At 42.5% G+C, this 20,129-nt stretch overlaps 1 protein-coding gene across 1 annotated transcript in view; it reads left to right on the plus strand.

Moving 5' to 3' along the window:
* Positions 1 to 20,129, plus strand: part of CEP162 (centrosomal protein 162) — a 261,158-nt gene that overhangs the window by 151,006 nt on the left and 90,023 nt on the right. The window contains exon 19 of the mRNA XM_030199137.1: positions 16,062 to 16,167. Coding sequence (XP_030054997.1) covers positions 16,062 to 16,167 — 106 coding nt within the window. The remainder of the gene's footprint in view (positions 1 to 16,061; positions 16,168 to 20,129) is intronic.

Consider the following 20,129-nt stretch of genomic DNA (forward strand, 5'->3'; position numbering starts at 1 on the left):
GGAAATGAGGGTCTCACACCTTTTTGAGTAACACAGTCTATGCATTTCTCCATTTTACCAGCATTCTTCCTTACTTGCGCCATATGTGAGGCTTCACCTGAAATGTTCAGCTTATAAACATCATTATGCATAAAAGCTTCAGCATACACTTCATCATTTTTAGAGATTGTGCACTTACTGTTTTCAAAATGAATCGCAAATCCCTTCTTATCTAATGTAGATACACTAAGCATATTGCAAACTGCTTGGGGAATATACAAGACATCACTTACAGGAATTTCTTTAACTTCATTAGACACTTTGCATTTTAAGAATCCAATACCTTTTGCTTGGATCTTAGCAGTCCCTGCGTTTGCAGTTTTAAGAATACCTTCCTCTGGACACATTTCCTGAAAGAAATCTTTACAATTGGTTAAATGGCATGTGCTCCCTGAATCCAAAATCCAAGTACTTTCATTTGAATTATTATTTACCATAGTCAAAGATTTTTCTGCCATTAGAAAGCCCTTGTGTTTATCTTTGTCCTTCATACATTTCCTGGTTTGAAAATTCTTTAGTTCCATTGGCTTAGGTGAGCTAGAGGGAGTGTTTTGTGTTTCCTTACACCATTTAGATACATGTCCCTCCTTTCCACATGAGTAGCAAATCAGCTTGCCCTTGGGTGGAGTTTTCCGCCTTCCTCTGTTCTTTGCCAAGAAATTTGTTTCATTTCTCTCTGACTTGCTTTGAGAACACATCTCCTCAGAATCATTTATTATGCATTCCTGCCTTAGTTTTGATGTTGCCTGTTCAAAAGATTGCCCTTCAATGGCCTCATTTACAGACCTAAAAACATCAAACTTCTTTGATAGTGAGGTAAAAAGAAATGCTCTTTTCAATGCATCACACATGGGAATTCCAGAAAGTTCTAGCTTTTGAAATGAAGACATAAGATGCATAATGTGATCATTACATTTACTTTTATCCCTTAATTTGGTTTCATTCAACTCTGCCAGCCAAATTGGTTGCTGCTTTGCATATGTAGTTGCATACATAGTTCTCAGTTTATATAAAATGTCCTTTGGTGTATCTTTTCCCTCCACTAATATGGCTTGTTTCTCTGAGAGAGCTTCCAAAAGCATGCACTTCACATAATAGTTTGCATTGTCCCATTCAGCCATATTTTCAGCTGTTCTGTCTTGGTCTAAGCATATATTTAATCTTTTTGCTCGAAGGAGACATATGAATCTTAATTCCCACTGCTGATAATTAAACTCAGTTAATCTAGGCACCTTGAGAGAATAGAAAAATGGTGAATTTCCTCCCTCAGCCATTTTCTTAGCCTTCTGTCTGCTGTGTGGGGGGAGAGAGAGACAGACTGAATCTTTCCTTTAAAACTTAAGAGAAAAATGTGGCCTTTTTTTTTCTGCCTGGTAATATTTCTCTTCTTTTTCAATTCCTGGACCTGGGCCCATAACCCTTTTGTTGGATTATTTGTAGTAAATAATTAGCAGATTTTAGTACACACAGCTTCAGCTTTAGAAATGTTAATTTCTTTCTTCATCTCTCTCTCATTCACCCCTGAATAATTCACTGCTGAGTCACTTTAAAGTTGAAGTAACAAAACATCTGTTTACTCACAGTTTGTAGTTAGATTATAATCAGACAGGCTTATATATACATATTACTATACATTTGTCTTATCAGCTCCTTCCATGTGCTTAGATGGTAATGGATGCTCACACCACCATAGATCCTCTCAGGTTAGGAGAGATCATGAGCTCCATGTGCTCCATGTGCTGCATGTGCTGCATCTACTGTGTCTGACCCCCACAGGAAGTTGCATAGCTGTGTGACCTCTCTAAGCAACTCACATCAGAGGTCACAGAGCAATCACAGAGAAATAATAGGTGACAGGCAATGCATGTAAAATACAATTACATTCCAACAATTATAACGTCCTCATTTTTGTTTTCCATTCCTTTCCTAATAATACCTAACATTCTATTTGCTTTCTTAGCCGCTGCCGCACACTGAGCAGAGGGTTTTAACGTATCATCAACGATAACGCCTAGATCCCTTGCCCGGTCCATGACTACTAATGTGCAACCTTCATTACATAACTATAATTCGGGTTCCTCTTTCCCACATGCATCACATGTTTCTTCAAATATGTGTTTAAAATATTTTTAGCCTGTTTTTCCTTTGTCTTGCATTTGTGCAGGAGTATTAATCCGCAAAAGAATCTTTTCCGGAGATGGGAAGGCGGTAGAACGAGAGGACATGAAATGAGATTGAAGGGGGGCAGACTCAGGAAAGATGTCAGGAAGTATTTCTTCACAGAGAGGGTGGTGAACGCTTGGAATGCCCTCCCGCGGGAGGTGGTGGAGATGAAAACGGTAACGGAATTCAAACATGCGTGGGATAGGCATAAAGGAATCCTGTGCAGAAGGAATGGATCCACAGAAGCTTAGCTGAAATTGGGTGGCGGGGGGAAGAGGGGTTGGTGGTTGAGAGGCTAGGATAGGGGAGGGCAGACTTATACGGGGGTCTGTGCCAGAGCCGGTGATGGGAGGCGGAACTGGTGGTTGGGAGCGGGAAATACTGCTGGACAGACTTATACGATCTGTGCCATGGAAAAGACAGGTACAAATCAAGGTAAGGTATACACATATGAGTTTATCGTGGGCAGACTAGATGGACCGTGCAGGTCTTTTTCTGCCGTCATCTACTATGTTACTATGTATATATATTTATTTCTAGAAACATTGGCCTTTTCCTGGAAATTAGCTCCCAATGTGGAACTATGTTTTATGTTTGTTTTTTTTACTTATAGCCCTCTGTTATCCAAGGCGGGTAACAACGTAACATGCATAATTTTTTTTAAAATGATAAACTACAAACATTCACAAATACAGCAAGGCAGAAAGTCAGCAGGGTATGAAAAGCTCATGACAATCTGGAAAGTAACATTTCAGCATTTTTCTAAAAGATGTAATATTCCGCTGTGACTTCAACGTTAGGAGCAATTTGTTCCACTCTGATGGACCAGCCAACAAGAAAGTGCCAGTGCATTTGAGCTTCAACCGGAGATGTCTTAAATCTGACACCATGAGAGCACGAGCATTTGCCGAGTGCAGTGCCCTTGAGAGCACATACCGTTCTCAAGCAGTTCACAAATAACAAGAGGAGTTTTGATATAGCCCTTGCTGAACCAGCACCAACAATTTAAATTTGAACCACAGAAAACCAGCGCAACAGAGCAGAGACATGATCAATCTTTGAAAGATTATACCACAGACGCACAGCAGAATTCTGTACCATCTGCAAGGCTTGAACACAAGCCACAGATAGGTCCAAATAGACAGTATTCCAGGGTACTAAGTCAGTACAGTACAGTCTAGAAATTTCGGTTTCAGCTTAACTATAGTTTGGGTTATTTATTTATTTATTTGTAGTATTTGTATCCCACATTTTCCCACCTATTTGCAGGCTCAATGTGGCTTACATTTTCCGTAATGGTGATCGCCAATTCCGGAAGAGAAATACATATTTAAGGTGACGTGGAGGAGTGGCCTAGTTGTTAGGGTGGTGGACTCTGGAACTGGGGAACTGAGTTCGATTCCCACTTCAGGCACAGGCAGGTCGTTGTGACTCTGGGCAAGTCACTTAACCCTCCATTGCCCCATGTAAGCCGCATTGAGCCTGCCATGAGTGGGAAAGCGCAGGGTACAAATGTAACAAAAATAAAATAGATACTATTGGAGATTCTACATGGAATGTTGCTACTATTGGAGATTCTACATGGAATGTTGCTATTCCACTAGCAACATTCCATGTAGAAGGCTGCGCAGGCTTCTGTTTCTGTGACTCTGACAGACTCACAGAAGCAGAAGCCTGCGCGGCCACATTGGTGATCTGCAAGGGCCGACTTCTAGCAACATTCCATGTAGAATCTCAAATAGTAGCAACAGTGGAGGAGTGGCCTAGTGGTTAGGGTGGTGGACTTTGGTCTTGGGGAACTGAGTTCGATTCCCACTTCAGACACAGGCAGCTCCTTGTGACAAGTCACTTAACCCTCCATTGCCCCATGTAAGCCGCATTGAGCCTGCCATGAGTGGGAAAGCGCGGGGTACAAATGTAACAAAAAAAAAAGGAGACAGAGAGGATTAAGTATACAGTTAAAGAAAGTACATTTTCATAATCAGAAATAAAAGGTGTTGGATTAACTTCCATCGTGATAGATTAACTTGAACAATCAGGAAAATTAAACTTTAATCTTGTTGAATAGTATGGACAATCGGGAAGTACAGAATGATGTTTAAGTGAAGATTCGATGTAAAATTTTAATTAACTAGTATTTGGGATGGATTATTGTAGTATGCTTTATTGAATAGGTTAGTTTTCAATAATTTGCGGAAATTATTTACGTCGTGTGTTGTTTTTGTTGATTTAGGTAATTCGTTCCATATTTGCGTACCTATATAGGAGAATCCTTCCTTGTATGCATTACTTTGCACCTGTCCGCATTAAAATACTAGTAACATAGTAAATGATGGCAGATAAAGACCTGAACTGTCCATCCAATCTGCCCAACAAGATAAACTCATTTTACATGGTATGCGATACTTTATATGTATACCCGAGTTTGATTTGTCCTTTCCATTCTCAGGGCACAGACAGTAGAAGTCTGCCCATTACAGTTCTTGTACTAAATGTTCTGACGCTAACGTCAAAGCCCCTTAAAATTTACACTCTAGCCCACCCCTATCTATTCAGTCTCGATCAGGGCGTAGACCGTAGAAGTCTGCCCAGCACCAGTTTTGCTTCCCAATTACCGACGTTGCCACCTAATCTCCACTAAGATTCCGTAGATCCATTCCTTCTAAACAGGATTCCTTTCAGCTGCTGTTTGGATTCCCAGTTTATCAGTCTTTCAGGCTCCTCCTACAGTTTCTCACAACTTTGAATAATTTTGTATCGTCTGCAAACTCCCTTTTCCATATCATTTATAAATACAGTACAGTCTCAATTGTTCGACCTAAACAGAACCGACCTGTTGTCAGATAAGTGAAAAATCGGATAATATGGAAAACAATGGTAACCCCTCAAACAATGCATAAAAAGGCATATAGGCATATTTTCAAAGCACTTTGGGAGGCTAAGTTCCATAGGTTTCTATGGAACTTTGGGAGGCTAAGTGCTTTGAAAATATGGCCAATAGAGTTCCCAATTTTCAAAACTAGTTCTAAAACAAAGATTTTTAATAGAAATAAATGTGATGACATCAGCGGGGTGGGCTGTCGGATATGCCGGATGGTTGGATTACTGAAGGTTGGATAATCAAGATTGTACTATATGTTAAAAAGCCCTAGTCCCAGTACAGATCCCTATGGTATTTCTCTATTTAGTTTTCTCCATTGAGAAAATTGACCATGTAATCCTACACTCTGTTTTCTATCTTTTAACCAATCCTCCAGAGTCTAATATGAGGCACTTTGTCAAATGCTCTCTGAAAATCTAGAAACACTCAGTGGCTCCTCTTTATCCACATGGAAACCCAGAGTGGCAGCAGCCCAGAGGCCTGGCACTGCCTCACTTTGGCTGCTTTGACTCCCAGTTCTACTGTTACCTGTCCTGTGATTCCCTTGCCTTTTTGAGCTGGTATTTCATTTCCGAGACAAGAGTATGTTTCATGAAGAAGAATTATATCAGCTCTTTCTTTGCAAACTCTTGATGCAGGCCGATAGGTCGAAACACGGTCTGTGTCCCTTTTTTGGTCACCTCTGCTGTTTCTTGTTCGTGCTGTTGATTGTGGAGGAGTCATCTGCCGTCTTTGTCCCATTCTTACCATGTCTATGTACGTGTTCAGTAATTTTGTTCTTTATAATAGTTTCTATTTTGCACAACACCAGCTTCAGGCTTTCTGGTCTGTAGTTTCTCAGATCACCTTGAAACTCTAATATTGTTTGTTTGTTACATTTGTACCCCGTGCTTTCCCACTCATGGCAGGCTCAATGCAGCTTACATGGGGCAATGGAGGGTTAAGTGACTTGCCCAGAGTCACAAGGAGCTGCCAGTGCTTGAATTGGGAATCGAACTCAGTTCCTCAGTTCCCCAGGACCAAAGTCCATCACCCTAACCACTAGGCCACTCTTCCACTGTTGCTACTATTTGAGATTCTACATGGAATGTTGCTATTTCACTAGCAACACGTAGAAGTCGGCCCTGCGCGCAGGCTTCTACATGGAATGTTGCTAGTGGAATAGCAACATTCCATGTAGAATCTCCAATAGAAGCAACATTCCATGTAGAATCTCCAATAGTATCTATTTTATTTTTGTTACATTTGTACCCTGCGCTTTCCCACTCATGGCAGGCTCAATGCGGCTTACATGGGGCAATGGAGGGTTAAGTGACTTGCCCAGAGTCACAAGGAGCTGCCTGTGCCTTGAGTGGAAATCGAACCCAGTTCCCCAGGACCAAAGTCCACCACGCTAACCACTAGGCCACTCCTCCATTGGCTACTCTCCAGTCTTCAGATACCATTGCTGAATGGCTACACATTAGTAACAACACTCCTGCAATTTCATTTTTGGATTCTTTCAGTGTCTGGGGATGTATCCTATCTGGTCCAGGAACTTTTCTAGTTTTCAGTTTGTCAATTGGCCCTAATACATCTTCCAGGTTACTAAGATGTGTTTCAGTTCCTCTGAATCATCACTGTTAAACACTGTTTTGGGCATTTCTCCCTTCCTCAGTAAAGACTAAATATAGAATTCATTTAGTCTTTATGCTGTAGCTTTCTCCTTCCTGGTGCCCCTTTTATCCCTTGTTTATCAAATGGTCTCTCTGAATCCCTCATAGGCTTCTTTCTTTGAATATAATTGATTTGATTTGATTTTAATAATTTGATATATCGTTTATTATAGCTGTTTAAAAGTGGTTTACAATAAGAATAAGATAAAACGTTTACAATGTGCCATAATATGCATTAAGCAATAGCAATTAAATATTTTTCAAACATCAAATCATAAACTAAAACAAAAATCCTAAGAACAGCTGCCAAAAATTATTCTCAGAAATCCAGGTTTTCAGAAATTTACAAAAGCCAAGATAAATGGATACACCGCTGACATTCATAGGAGCCAGCTCAGTGGGTGCTTGAGCAAAGTCCTTGATAGTATGCAGGGAGGGGTCATTTCCATTGGGTTTAGCACCCCTCCTCCCCCCCCCCAATTATTTTGAAGAGTTGACTCCTATTCTGTCATTATGGTCCTACTTAGCAGAAAGCCCTGCTTCTTGTGGAAGTTAACTTCACTGATTTAGAGGGTCTTTTATTTATTTATTATTACATTTGTACCAGGCGCTTTCCCACACATGGCAGGCTCAATGCGGCTAACATAGCAACAACATAAATAATTACAAAGTCGTAATAAGAATATACAGTTTGTGGTAAACGCAAAATTAATGGAATAAACGGAAAGTAAGTTAAACATAGGAGGAATTGGGTTCAGAAGGAAATAAGCATTAGGAGGTAGGCGTAGAAAGATAGGAAGGGATGGATATGGAGTAGCAAAAAGGATAATGGGGAACATGGTCAGAATATGATTATTGTCAATAAGAATCAGATTGGCAAGTTTTGGTTAGGTTGCTAAACGTTAGAGTCGCCAATGCATTCCTATGGGCATCTCTAACATTTAGCGCGCCCACACTTTTAGCGCGCTCTCAAAACGTGAGCGTGCCTTAGTAAAAGACACCTTTAATGATGTAAACTGCAGCATACGTCGTTGAGAAGAAAGCAAAGAGCATTGGTGTTCTCGTTTAATCAATTTCTCCAACAGATATTTAGGCCTCCTATGCTAAAAACCTTAAAGACCAAACATAGGGCCCTGTTTACTAAGGCGCATTAGCATTTTTAACATGCCTACAATTAGCGCGTTCACTAACTGCGTAGGCATCCATAAGGATATTGTAGGTGCGTACACTGTTTATTTATTCATTTATTTGCTGCATTTGTATCCCACATTTTCCCACCTATTTGCAGGCTCAGTGTGGCTTACATTGTTCCGTCATGGCGATCGCATTCGGAGTGAGAGATACAAGTAGTATTACATTAAAGATCATGATTGACATAGTAGATTAAGCAGTCAAGTATAAAGAGTTCATTTTCGGAATAAGAGATAAAGTAGTATTGCGTTAAAGTTCATTCGTGGTAGAGTAGGCTTTGGTAGTCAGTATAGAGAGTTAGGTTTTATTCAGTTCAGGCTTGAGTTTCGTTGTTTGGTAATTAGGATGGATCGCTGCGGTATGCCTTGTTGAACAGGCAGGTCTTCAGTGATTTCCGAAAGTTAGTTAGGTCGCGCATTTTTTTCACGGCGAGTGGTAGTGCATTCCATAACTGCGTGCTTATGTAGGAAAAGCTGGATGCATATGTTAATTTGTATTTTAGTCCTTTGCAGCTGGGGAAATGGAGATTCAGGAATGTGCGTGCTGATCTTTTAGTGTTCCTGGGTGGTAAGTCTATGAGGTCTGACATGTAGACCGGGGCCTCTCCGTAAATGTACGGGCCTATAACGCGGCTTAGTAAACAGGGCCCATAGTAGCTTATAAGTGATCCTAGCTGAAATTGGTAACAAATGCCATTCAATCAAGATTGGAGTAATATGATCTGACTTCCTAGCATTTACTATTAAATGAACCACAGTATTCTGGACTAGTTGGAGTCTTTCCTGACTTATCTTAGTCAGTCGTCTAATGACCAATAGTTTACTCTAGCTGACTTTAATTATTGAAAATCAAGAACCCAGCCTCACACCACCTGCGTATAAGTAATACTTGCCACTCACCTTCTGTCAAAGTTTCATATAACCACATATGTTGATGGAGAAAAAAAGCCTCAGTTCAGCCACCCAACCAGCCTGAACTTGCAGACTATAAGGTTTGAGCTCGGCTTGCCATCATACGGCTTAGAAAAAAACTCCATCACACTCACACATCACCCCAAATGCAATATTTGTCATCCAAATTGCTAAATTTTCATAACAGGGTACAGTATGTGCGTCAGTTGCAGTAATCAAGTCTGCTTGTTACAAATACAATGGACTATTTTAATCAGGTTTGACTTACTCAAAAATGGTTTAAGCTGACAAATTACTGAAGATAACGTGATCTTACCACATGGCTGATGTTTTTTTAATCAAATGTCAATGAACTATCACAGTAAAGCCTCAAAGTAGTAATAAGACTGGAGGAGTCACAGAAGCAGAAGCCTGCGCGGCCACATTGGTGATCTGCAAAGGCCGACTTCTACAAATAGTAGCAACAGTGGAGGAGTGGCCTAGTGGTTAGGGTGGTGGACTTTGGTCCTGGGGAGCTGAGGAACTGAGTTCGATTCCCACCTCGGGCACAGGCAGCTCCTTGTGACTCTGGGCAAGTCACTTAACCCTCCATTGCCCCATGTAAGCCGCATTGAGCCTGCCATGAGTGGGAAAGCGCAAGGTACAAATGTAACAAAAATAAAATAGATACTATTGGAGATTCTACATGGAATGTTGCTATTCCACTAGCGACCACTCAAAATCTCCTCTATAATGAAATCTTTGGTAAATTCAACTAAATACTACACCAACCCAAAGAACAGAACTCGCTGTTAACACTCCATCCACCCATAGGGAAAATAGTATTTTTTCAATTCTCTCTTTTGTTCTTCGTTGTTACAAAAACCAAACAACGAAAATGCATAAATATATTGAGATTTATATGGGAACCCTCAGAAGACACCACTTACGGCATAATCATAAATGTTTTTTTACCCAGTGGCATAGCGTCTCCTCATCGGGCAATCCCTTGGTGAACTATTTTATAGTGCTAATACTAACTAATACACTTCAAAAGTGCTCGAAGCTACAAGTGTACCCAGCTGCAAGTGCTTCAACAAAACAATAAAACTTTGGAAAACTTATCTTAAATTCCTAAGCGGCCTCCAACAGCAAGAGACACGGAGAGGAATTTAAGATAAGTTTTCCAAAGTTTTATTGTTTTGTTGAAGCACTTGCAGCTGGGTACACTTGTAGCTTCGAGCACTTTTGAAGTGTATTAGTTAGTATTAGCACTATAAAATAGTTCACCAAGGGATTGCCCGATGAGGAGACGCGATGCCACTGGGTAAAAAAACATTTATGATTATGCCGTAAGTGGTGTCTTCTGAGGGTTCCCATATAAATCTCAATATATTTATGCATTTTCGTTGTTTGGTTTTTGTAACAACGAAGAACAAAAGAGAGAATTGAAAAAATACTATTTTCCCTATGGGTGGATGGAGTGTTAACAGCGAGTTCTGTTCTTTGGGTTGGTGTAGTATTTAGCTATTCCAATAGCAACATTCCATGTAGAAGGCTGCGCAGGCTTCTGTTTCTGTGAGTCTGACGTCCTGCACGTACGTGCAGGACGTCAGACTCAGAAGCAGAAGCAGAAGCCTGCGCGGCCACATTGGTGATCTGCAAGGGCCGACTTCTACATGGAATGTTGCTAGTGAGTGGAATAGCAACATTCCATGTAGAATCTCAAATAGTAGCAACAGTGGAGGAGTGGCCTAGTGGTTAGGGTGGTGGACTTTGGTCCTGGGGAACTGAGTTCGATTCCCACTTCAGGCACAGGCAGCTCCTTGTGACTCTGGGCAAGTCACTTAACCCTCCATTGCTCCATGTAAGCCGCATTGAGCCTGCCATGAGTGGGAAAGTGCGGGGTACAAATGTAACAAAAAAAAATAAAATAAAAAATATCCTCCATAAGAGGAATTAATTTTCCCTTCAACACTTGCTGAACAGTAAGCAGTTTGGACCTATGAGACAGCCATATTGCGACAGGTTTATCTACAGCAAGCTTCTTGTCAAATTTTAATTTTGCCTTCCTTGCCAATGCTCTGCAGCTAACTTAGGAGCCTTTTTACAAAGCCACATAAGCAGCGATGCGCGCCCAACACGCGCCAATTTGGAACTTACCGCCCAGCTACCACATGGCCCGGGAGGTAATTTTATTTTGTACATGCGTCCAGTAAGCGCGCCAGAAATTTTCCGGCGTGCGGCGCTAACCAAGCAGTAATCAGCATTTTATTTGCGCTGATGATTACCGCCCGGTTAACACATGAGACCTTACCACTATGTCAACAGGTGGCAGTAAGGTCTCAGGCCCAAAATGGACATATAAGTACATAAGTAATGCCACAGTGGGAAAAGACCAAGGGTCCATCGAGCCCAGCATCCTGTCCACGACAGCGGCCAATCCAGGCCAAGGGCACCTGGCAAGCTTCCCAAATGTAGAAACATTCTATACATGTTATTCCTGGAATTTTGGATTTTTCCCAAGTCCATTTAGTAGTGGTTTATGGAATTGTTCTTTAGGAAACCGTCTAACCCCTTTTTAAACTCTGCTAAGCTAACCGCCTTCACCACGTTCTCCGGCAACGAATTCCAGAGTTTAATTATGCGTTGGGTGAAGAAATATTTTCTCCGATTTGTTTTCAATTTACTACACTGTAGTTTCATCGCATGCGCGCCAATTTTCATTTGGCTGCACATCCATTTTTGGCCCAAAAAAAAGGGACCTATTTTGCAGGTGTGCTGAAAAATGAACCTGCGCACACGCGTCTACACCAGCACAGGCCACTTTTTGGCGCACCTTATTAAAAAGACCCTTTATACTGTTTCCTGTTTTCTTAATTTGTGTCCACTTTTCTTTTCTTTTTTTTTTTTGAAAGATGTTTTTTTAACTACATTAACCTGTTTTACCGCTCTTTTTAACCAATGCCAGTAGTTATTTGGCATTCTTTCTGCCTTTTTTTTAATGCTTGGAATACATCTGGTTTGGGCTTTCAAGGTGGTATTTTTAAATAATATCCGCACCTGATGTAAATGCTACCTTTATAACTGCTCCTTTTAGTATTTTTTAAACCATGCTCTTCATTTATCATGGTCTCCTTTCTGAAAGTTAAATGCTATCACAATAGATTTCCTTAGTATCCTTCCTCCAGGTATTAAGTTAGGTTTGATTATGTTACATTCAGTATTGCTCAAGCGTCCCCCATCTTATTTATTAGATTTCTAACACCTACAGGCAGATGCTTTAAATTGTTTTGTTTTTGATTTGTTTTAAACCTGCTTTAACAGTTGACAGGGACAATTTGGAATCATTCAGCTATGTCCCGCTTTTTGGTACTGAAGGCTAATTTGTCATTATTGTCAGAATGCCCTAACTTCCTTGGTTAGTGCAGTGGACTTTGATCCTGGGGAACTGAGTTCGATTCCCACTGCAGTTCCTTGTGACTCTGGGCAAGTCACTTAACCCTCCATTGCCCCTGGTACAAAATAAGTACCTGAATATATGTAAATCACTTTGTGTGTAGTTGCAAAAACCTCAGAAAGGCAGTATATCAAGTCCCATTTCCCTTGTCCCTATTTGAGATTCTAGATGGAATGTTGCTACTATTGAGATTCTACATGGAATGTTGCTAGTGGAATAGCAACATTCCATGTAGAAGTCGGCCCTTGCAGATCACCAATGTGGCCGCGCAGGCTTCTGTTTCTGTGTACGTGCAGGACGTCAGACTCACAGAAACAGAAGACTACGCGGCCGCATTAGTGATCTGCAAGGGCAGGCTTCTACATGGAATGTTGCTAGTAGAGGAATAGCCTTGTGGTTAGTGCAGTGGACTTTGATCCTGGGGAACTGAGTTCAATTCCCACTGCAGCTCCTTGTGACTCTGGGTAAGTCACTTAACCCTCCATTGCCCCTAGTACAAAATAAGTACCTGAATATATGTAAACCGCTTTGAATGTAGTTGCAAAAACCTCAGAAAGGCAGTATATCAAGTCCCATTTCCCTTGTCCCTATTTGAGATTCTAGATGGAATGTTGCTACTATTGAGATTCTACATGGAATCTTAATGTTGCTATTCCACTAGCAACATTCCATGTAGAAGCCTGCCCTTGCAGATCAGCAACGCAGCCGCGCAGGCTTCTGTTTCTGTGAGTCTGACGTCCTGCACATACGAGCAGGACGTCAGACTCACAGAAACAGAAGACTGCGCGGCCGCATTAGTGATCTGCAAGGGCAGGCTTCTAAATGGAATGTTGCTAATGGAGGAATAGCCTTGTGGTTAGTGCAGTAGACTTTGATCCTGGGGAACTGAGTTCAATTCCCACTGCAGCTCCTTGTGACTCTGGGTAAGTCACTTAACCCTCCATTGCCCCTGGTACAAAATAAGTACCTGAATATATGTAAACCGCTTTGAATGTAGTTGCAAAAACCTCAGAAAGGCAGTATATCAAGTCCCATTTCCCTTTTCCCTATTTGAGATTCTAGATGGAATGTTGCTACTATTGAGATTCTACATGGAATCTTAATGTTGCTATTCCACTAGCAACATTCCATGTAGAAGCCTGCCCTTGCAGATCAGCAACGCAGCCACGCAGGCTTCTGTTTCTGTGAGTCTGACGTCCTGCACATACGTGCAGGACGTCAGACTCACAGAAACAGAAGACTGCGCGGCCGCATTAGTGATCTGCAAGGGCAGGCTTCTAAATGGAATGTTGCTAGTGGAGAAATAGCCTTGTGGTTAGTGCAGTGGACTTTGATCCTGGGGAACTGAGTTCAATTCCCACTGCAGCTCCTTGTGACTCTGGGTAAGTCACTTAACCCTCCATTGCCCCTGGTACAAAATAAGTACCTGAATATATGTAAACCACTTTGTGTGTAGTTGCAAAAACCTCAGAAAGGCAGTATATCAAGTCCCATTTCCCTTTAAAGGTAGATGAATTGATTTGCACTTTTCCTGACCACTGACAGGCATGACCTATGACCTACGAAGCTAAAGGCTTAAATCTTAAAGCTGCCTGAAAGCTGCATTTTTTCTGTGTTCTCTGTATTATTGCTGAGAGCTGTACATGCAAGGTCACACTGTACCAGCAAAGAGTGCTCTTCCCCCTCCCCTGACAGAAATGGTGCCGTTGATTCTACACTAACAAGGACACTCAAGAATATGTTTACAGTTTGGGAGAGAAGAAGTGTTGAGGACTTAGATAACATTATGATAAGACCTGGGTTCTAGGGGAATTCCTGTACGAGATGGCGACTAAAGTCTTTGGTAAAAGAGCCTTGGACTTGTTATAAGACTAGTAAAACAGGCCCGTTTCTGACACAAATGAAACGGGCGCTAGCAAGGTTTTCCTCGGAGTGTGTATGTTTGAGAGAGAGTGTGTGTGTGTGAGAGAGAGAGAGAAAGTGTGTGTGAGAGATGGAATGTGTGAGTGAGAGAGAATGAGTGAGAGAGACAGAGTGTGTGTGTGTGTTTGTGTCAGAGATACAGTGTATGAGAGTGAGTGAGAGAGAGAGAGAGATAGTGGGTGTGAGAGAGAGTGTATGTGAGAGACAGAGAGTGAGTGTGTGTGTGTGGGGCTCCGAGTTCCATGACCCTCTCCTCTCTCCGAGTTCTAGGCCCCCCTTCCGTCTGAGGTGCAGACCCCCCCTCCCTCCCTCTCCTCTCCTCTCCTCTCCTCCCTCCCTCTCTCTCCTCCCCTCCGAGTTCGTGGCCCCCCCTTCCCTCCGAGTTACATGCCCCCCTCCCTCTCCTCCCCAGCGTGTTCCATGCCCCCCTTTCCTCGGAGTGTGTATGTTTGAGAGAGAGTGTGTATGTGAGAGAGAATGAGTGAGAGAGAGACAGAGTGTGTGTGTTTGTGTCAGAGAGAGTGTGTGAGAGACAGAGTGTGTATGTGAGTCTGTGTGTGAGAGAGTGTATGTGAGAGACAGAGAGTGAGTGTGTGTCTGTGAGAAAGTGAAGCCTTCAAGCCGTGAAGCATTCGTGCACTCTGTAAGGCTCCATCTCCTCAATTGACGACACGTAGTTCAGGAACGTTGCAGGAATGCTTCAAGGCTTGAAGGCTTCACTTTCTCAGCTTCAGACTGTTGGAGGTGCGTTTTATTATATAGGATGTTGTGTTTTGTAAACATTCAGATATCATGTTCTGTGTTCCAGAACATTCAGATACTGTGTTTCATTCTATGTAAACAATGGAGTAAGACAGAAGGTAGCTGACATTACAAGTTGTAGACTGGATGGGATTGATGCTCAGTCCACTGTATATAAGGCATGATTGTGTTGTATATAGTTAGAGGGGTGAGATTGCCAACCGAGTGACTCTTTATCACGGTGGTCTCTCTCTCCCTCTCGTAACAAATGCTGCCATTTGTTACGACCTAATTCCCTAATTACTTTACCTAATTCCATGATTACTTTTTCTGATTACCTTCCTGATTACTTTGTCTGATCACCCTGTCCAATTACTTTGTCTAATTGTTTTATTGCCTAATTAGTTTATTGTCTAATTGCCTTATCGTCTAATTGCTTTGTTATCATCTATGTTGAAATAAAGACTATCCCTTTGGAAGGAAAATAGCATCAGTCTTTGCTGTCACCCCATATCTCGGAGGTGGCTGGTCCATTGTATCTGGGGTAGGTGTAAGGAGGTAGAAACCCTATTTGCTCCATATTTCCAAATTGTATATTTCTTATGGTAAGTAGATATATCAGAGAAATAATTCCCGCATAATTACAGCCCTCACTGATACTAGGTTGTCAGAGGGGGCCATGTAAGAACAGACTCCACTAAAAAAAACCATAGATCATTGTGAACCATATGGGTCTGAGTGGCTATTAGCTTTGTGCTTATATGTGTATTTTTTAAGACATATGCTAGGGATATGAATCTCTAAGTATAGATTTGGTTTTGCATTCTTAAAAATATTTAGCATGCTCACCCAAAACCAGTTTAATGTGTTAATCTGCAAATTAATGTGTAAAGTTGATTTGCGCACATTTTTTAAAAAAATGAATTAGCTCAAATGTGTGAAACGAGCCAGAAAAAAAAGGTGTGAAAATCAGGAAATCCAAACATCTGAAAAGAAATTGAAAAACTATTTCCCTGTGCACTTCCTTAATACACATGCAAGTGCTGATTCCTGCCACTATAGAAAATGCCTTTCCATTTTTACACTGATTTTTTAATTTTCTTTTTCTTTTCAACTAGAGAGAAAGTGACTGAAGGTAAAGTACAGCAACATGCAAATCCTGATTCCGAACAATTTAAAAACTGGAATTTTTCAAATCTAATCTCGGAGCTTCGAGCTGCACAGGTGAAAAAAAAAACTTTTGTTTTGCTTAGTTTGAAAAAATGCAAATAAAAATATACAAATGCATGTCCCAGTGCTGCCCAAAGGGGGGGGGGGGGGAGAAAACCTCCACTGCATGCTGAACTGAGCATGTCAATACTAGTAAAAAAGACCCATTTCTCAAACAAATGAAACGGGCGCTAGCAAGGTTATCATGTAATGGCGATTATGTTTTTAAGGGAACTGTTAGGAGAGAGAGTGTGTGAGACAGAGAGAGAGAGAGAGTGTGTGTGTGAGAGAGAGTGTGTGTGAGAAAGAGACTGTGTGCAAGTGTGTGTGAGAGAGTGTGTGTGTGCGCCTCATACAGTAGGTGACAGCAGGAACGGACCATGCTGACACCATCAAAGCTTTGCTCTCAGTATCTCTATTATAGGAACAGCTCTGTTAAACCTGTTACCGTCCCCTCCTCCCCTTTGCTTGTTCAACTTCAGAAACAGAAACCTACTTCCCCTCCCCTTTTCCTTTAACCCTGGAGGCTGGCTGACATCACCCTCTTAAAGATGTTAGGAACCCAGGCAGCCAGTCTGAGGTGCAAATTATTATATAGGATACCGAGGCCTATTTACTAAGCTGCACAAAGCAGCTAGCACAGGTGTTAGCATTCAGTAAAGACTACCGCATGAAAAACCAGCCACTATGGTAAAAACAAAATCCCACAGTAGCTGGTTAGTGTGGTTAAGGGCAGGTCATCGGTGGGCATGGGGTGTGGCCTGCTGCGACAGCTAGCATGTGGGATGTTACCACACAGTAGCTGTCATGGCTGCTGATAGCACGGCTGCGCTTAGCACCAATTCAAGAGGTGGCGTTAAGTTCAGCCTTTCTACCGGCAGTACAGTAGCATGGCCAAGGCACATTATAAATCCCCTCAGGAAGATGGTTTGGTGGGGGAGGGAGTGTTAATCTTGGTGCGGGGGGGGGTCCCCTTTGGCTAGCACTTGGACGTGCATTCTATGTGTCAGCAAGTAAGGAATGCGAGTCCCTGTCATAAGTATCTGCCCCATTCAGTAAGTTCAGGGCAGATGCTGGGCAGGCAGTGGCGTACCAAGGGGGGAGCGGTGGGGGCGGCCCGCCCCGGGTGCATGCCGCTGGGGGGGGGGGGGGGGGTGCCACGGCGCGCACCTGTCAGCTGAGTTCGCTAACTTCGCTGCAGCTCCCTGTGCCCCAGAACAGGTTACTTCCTGTTCTGGCCGGAGCAGAGGGAGCTGCAGCGAAGTTAGCGAACTCAGCTGACAGGCGCGCGCCGCGGCACCCCCCTCCCCCAGCGGCGTGCACCTGGGGGGGGGGGTCATTTCGCCGGGGGGGGGGTCATTTCACCGGGGCGGCCGCGCTGCACCCGGGGGGGGGGAGGGGTGCAGCGGCGATCCGCCCCGGGTGTCATGCAGGCTAGGATCGCCACTGTGGGCAGGCTCCCTGAATTTACTAGGCAGGTTTTGCACTTACTAGTTTAGTAAGTTTTGCATTTAAATGGCAATGATTTCAACTAGGCACTTACATTAATTATGCATGTAAATGTTTAGAATAATTGGTAGGACCACACTCAAAATTTACTATTGGGGAAGAGATCCCTATTGTAAACTAGACACATATCCATGATCTAACGGGTTCTCAAAATTTAACCAGCAAACACACTTGTTATTACTAGGAGGGAAAAGGCCTCGAGAAGCCCCCAGACATATAGCACAGTCTATGGGGAGCTGGACTTCCTCATCATCGGCCAAACAAACCTCCGTATATACAGTGGTGGAAATAAGTATTTGATCCCTTGCTGATTTTGTAAGTTTGCCCACTGACAAAGACATGAGCAGCCCATAATTGAAGGGTAGGTTATTAGTAACAGTGAGAGATAGCACATCACAAATTAAATCCGGAAAATCACATTGTGGAAAGTATATGAATTTATTTGCATTCTGCAGAGGGAAATAAGTATTTAATCCCTCTGGCAAACAAGACCTAATACTTGGTGGCAAAACCCTTGTTGGCAAGCACAGCGGTCAGACGTCTTCTGTAGTTGATGATGAGGTTTGCACACATGTCAGGAGGAATTTTGGTCCACTCCTCTTTGCAGATCATCTCTAAATCATTAAGAGTTCTGGGCTGTCGCTTGGCAACTCGCAGCTTCAGCTCCCTCCATAAGTTTTCAATGGGATTAAGGTCTGGTGACTGGCTAGGCCACTCCATGACCCTAATGTGCTTCTTCCTGAGCCACTCCTTTGTTGCCTTGGCTGTATGTTTTGGGTCATTGTCGTGCTGGAAGACCCAGCCACGACCCATTTTTAAGGCCCTGGCGGAGGGAAGGAGGTTGTCACTCAGAATTGTACGGTACATGGCCCCATCCATTCTCCCATTGATGCGGTGAAGTAGTCCTGTGCCCTTAGCAGAGAAACACCCCCAAAACATAACATTTCCACCTCCATGCTTGACAGTGGGGACGGTGTTCTTTGGGTCATAGGCAGCATTTCTCTTCCTCCAAACACGGCGAGTTGAGTTCATGCCAAAGAGCTCAATTTTTGTCTCATCTGACCACAGCACCTTCTCCCAATCACTCTCGGCATCATCCAGGTGTTCACTGGCAAACTTCAGACGGGCCGTCACATGTGCCTTCCGGAGCAGGGGGACCTTGCGGGCACTGCAGGATTGCAATCCGTTATGTCGTAATGTGTTACCAATGGTTTTCGTGGTGACAGTGGTCCCAGCTGCCTTGAGATCATTGACAAGTTCCCCCCTTGTAGTTGTAGGCTGATGTTAATATATGGCCTGGCTTTAAGGCTACCACTGGAATAGTGATGGCCAAAGCTATGCAGCCTAAAACAACTGAAAAAGTACTGACTAGGCCAAACAACAAGTAAATGATTTAATATTTGAGAATCTGAAAAAAGCAGGTCTGAACAATGAGTCCTGCCACAAATTGGTACAATTTTTAAATCAAATACAGCACTTGTAATGAAAGAATGATGGATCAGATGAATAAAATGGAGCTTATAATTTTTGTATAAAATAATACAAAGGACATACAGAGTTCATAAGATGGTGTGAAAAGTATTGGGAGATGTGAAACTGGCATCTCGACCGTGAGATGAGAAAAAGAACTTGTTCCCAAAACATGCTGATAAGACCGCGTGGGAAAGTATCATCTCAGAAATTGAGAGCAAGGTATCTCACCATTTACTTCTATGGAGAGGTTTGTGTATAAAAGAGGGGAGATTTTGCCTTAGTGTCGGAGTCTTCCCCAACGCTTCTCTCAGACGGCAGGGCCCTGTGCAGATGAACCCAGAATCTGTTTGATGTCTGTATTTGTACCAACTGGAAGACTTGTCTTTGGGTAAGAAATAAAATGTACCTATCTATTTGAACCTATCTCTGCCTCTATTTTATTGATTCTATCTTCTCTTTACCTTACATTTATTTAGCCTACAAGGCAGATCACATACAAGTGACACTCAGTCTTTGGAGAAACTTAGATAGATTTTTAATAGGTCTTATATGGGAACATAAATGGCCCAGAGTATACCTAGATCCAGAAAGATAGAAAGCAGTAGTTATGGGAATTAGTTTTCAATTACGGCTCCTAATGTCACCCCAGAACAGACCCCCTTGTGATTGGGTGACAATGGAGGTCAGAGAAACTATACAGAACCTGTTATATGAAATAAGTACTTTTAGCCCCCCGTGGGAAAGAGTCAGAAGGAGGTCTACAAGGGGGGGGATTTAAACAGTGGTGACTCCGAACGCTGACCATACTCGCTAACCTTCTTGATCTTCTTTTGAACGCAAGAGGGGATACTTAATTTTGTGCGTTCAAAGGTTCTATGTTCTTTTCTGTCTTCTTCCTTGTTCTTTGCAGGTTCCCTTCTTTAGCGCTAAACTTGCACACTTTTTCTGACCCCTATCTTACATACTCTTCTACCTTCTTGCTGTCTTCATGCCCT

The sequence above is a fragment of the Microcaecilia unicolor genome, chromosome 3, assembly GCF_901765095.1.
Source record: "Microcaecilia unicolor chromosome 3, aMicUni1.1, whole genome shotgun sequence".
Taxonomy (NCBI): domain Eukaryota; kingdom Metazoa; phylum Chordata; class Amphibia; order Gymnophiona; family Siphonopidae; genus Microcaecilia; species Microcaecilia unicolor.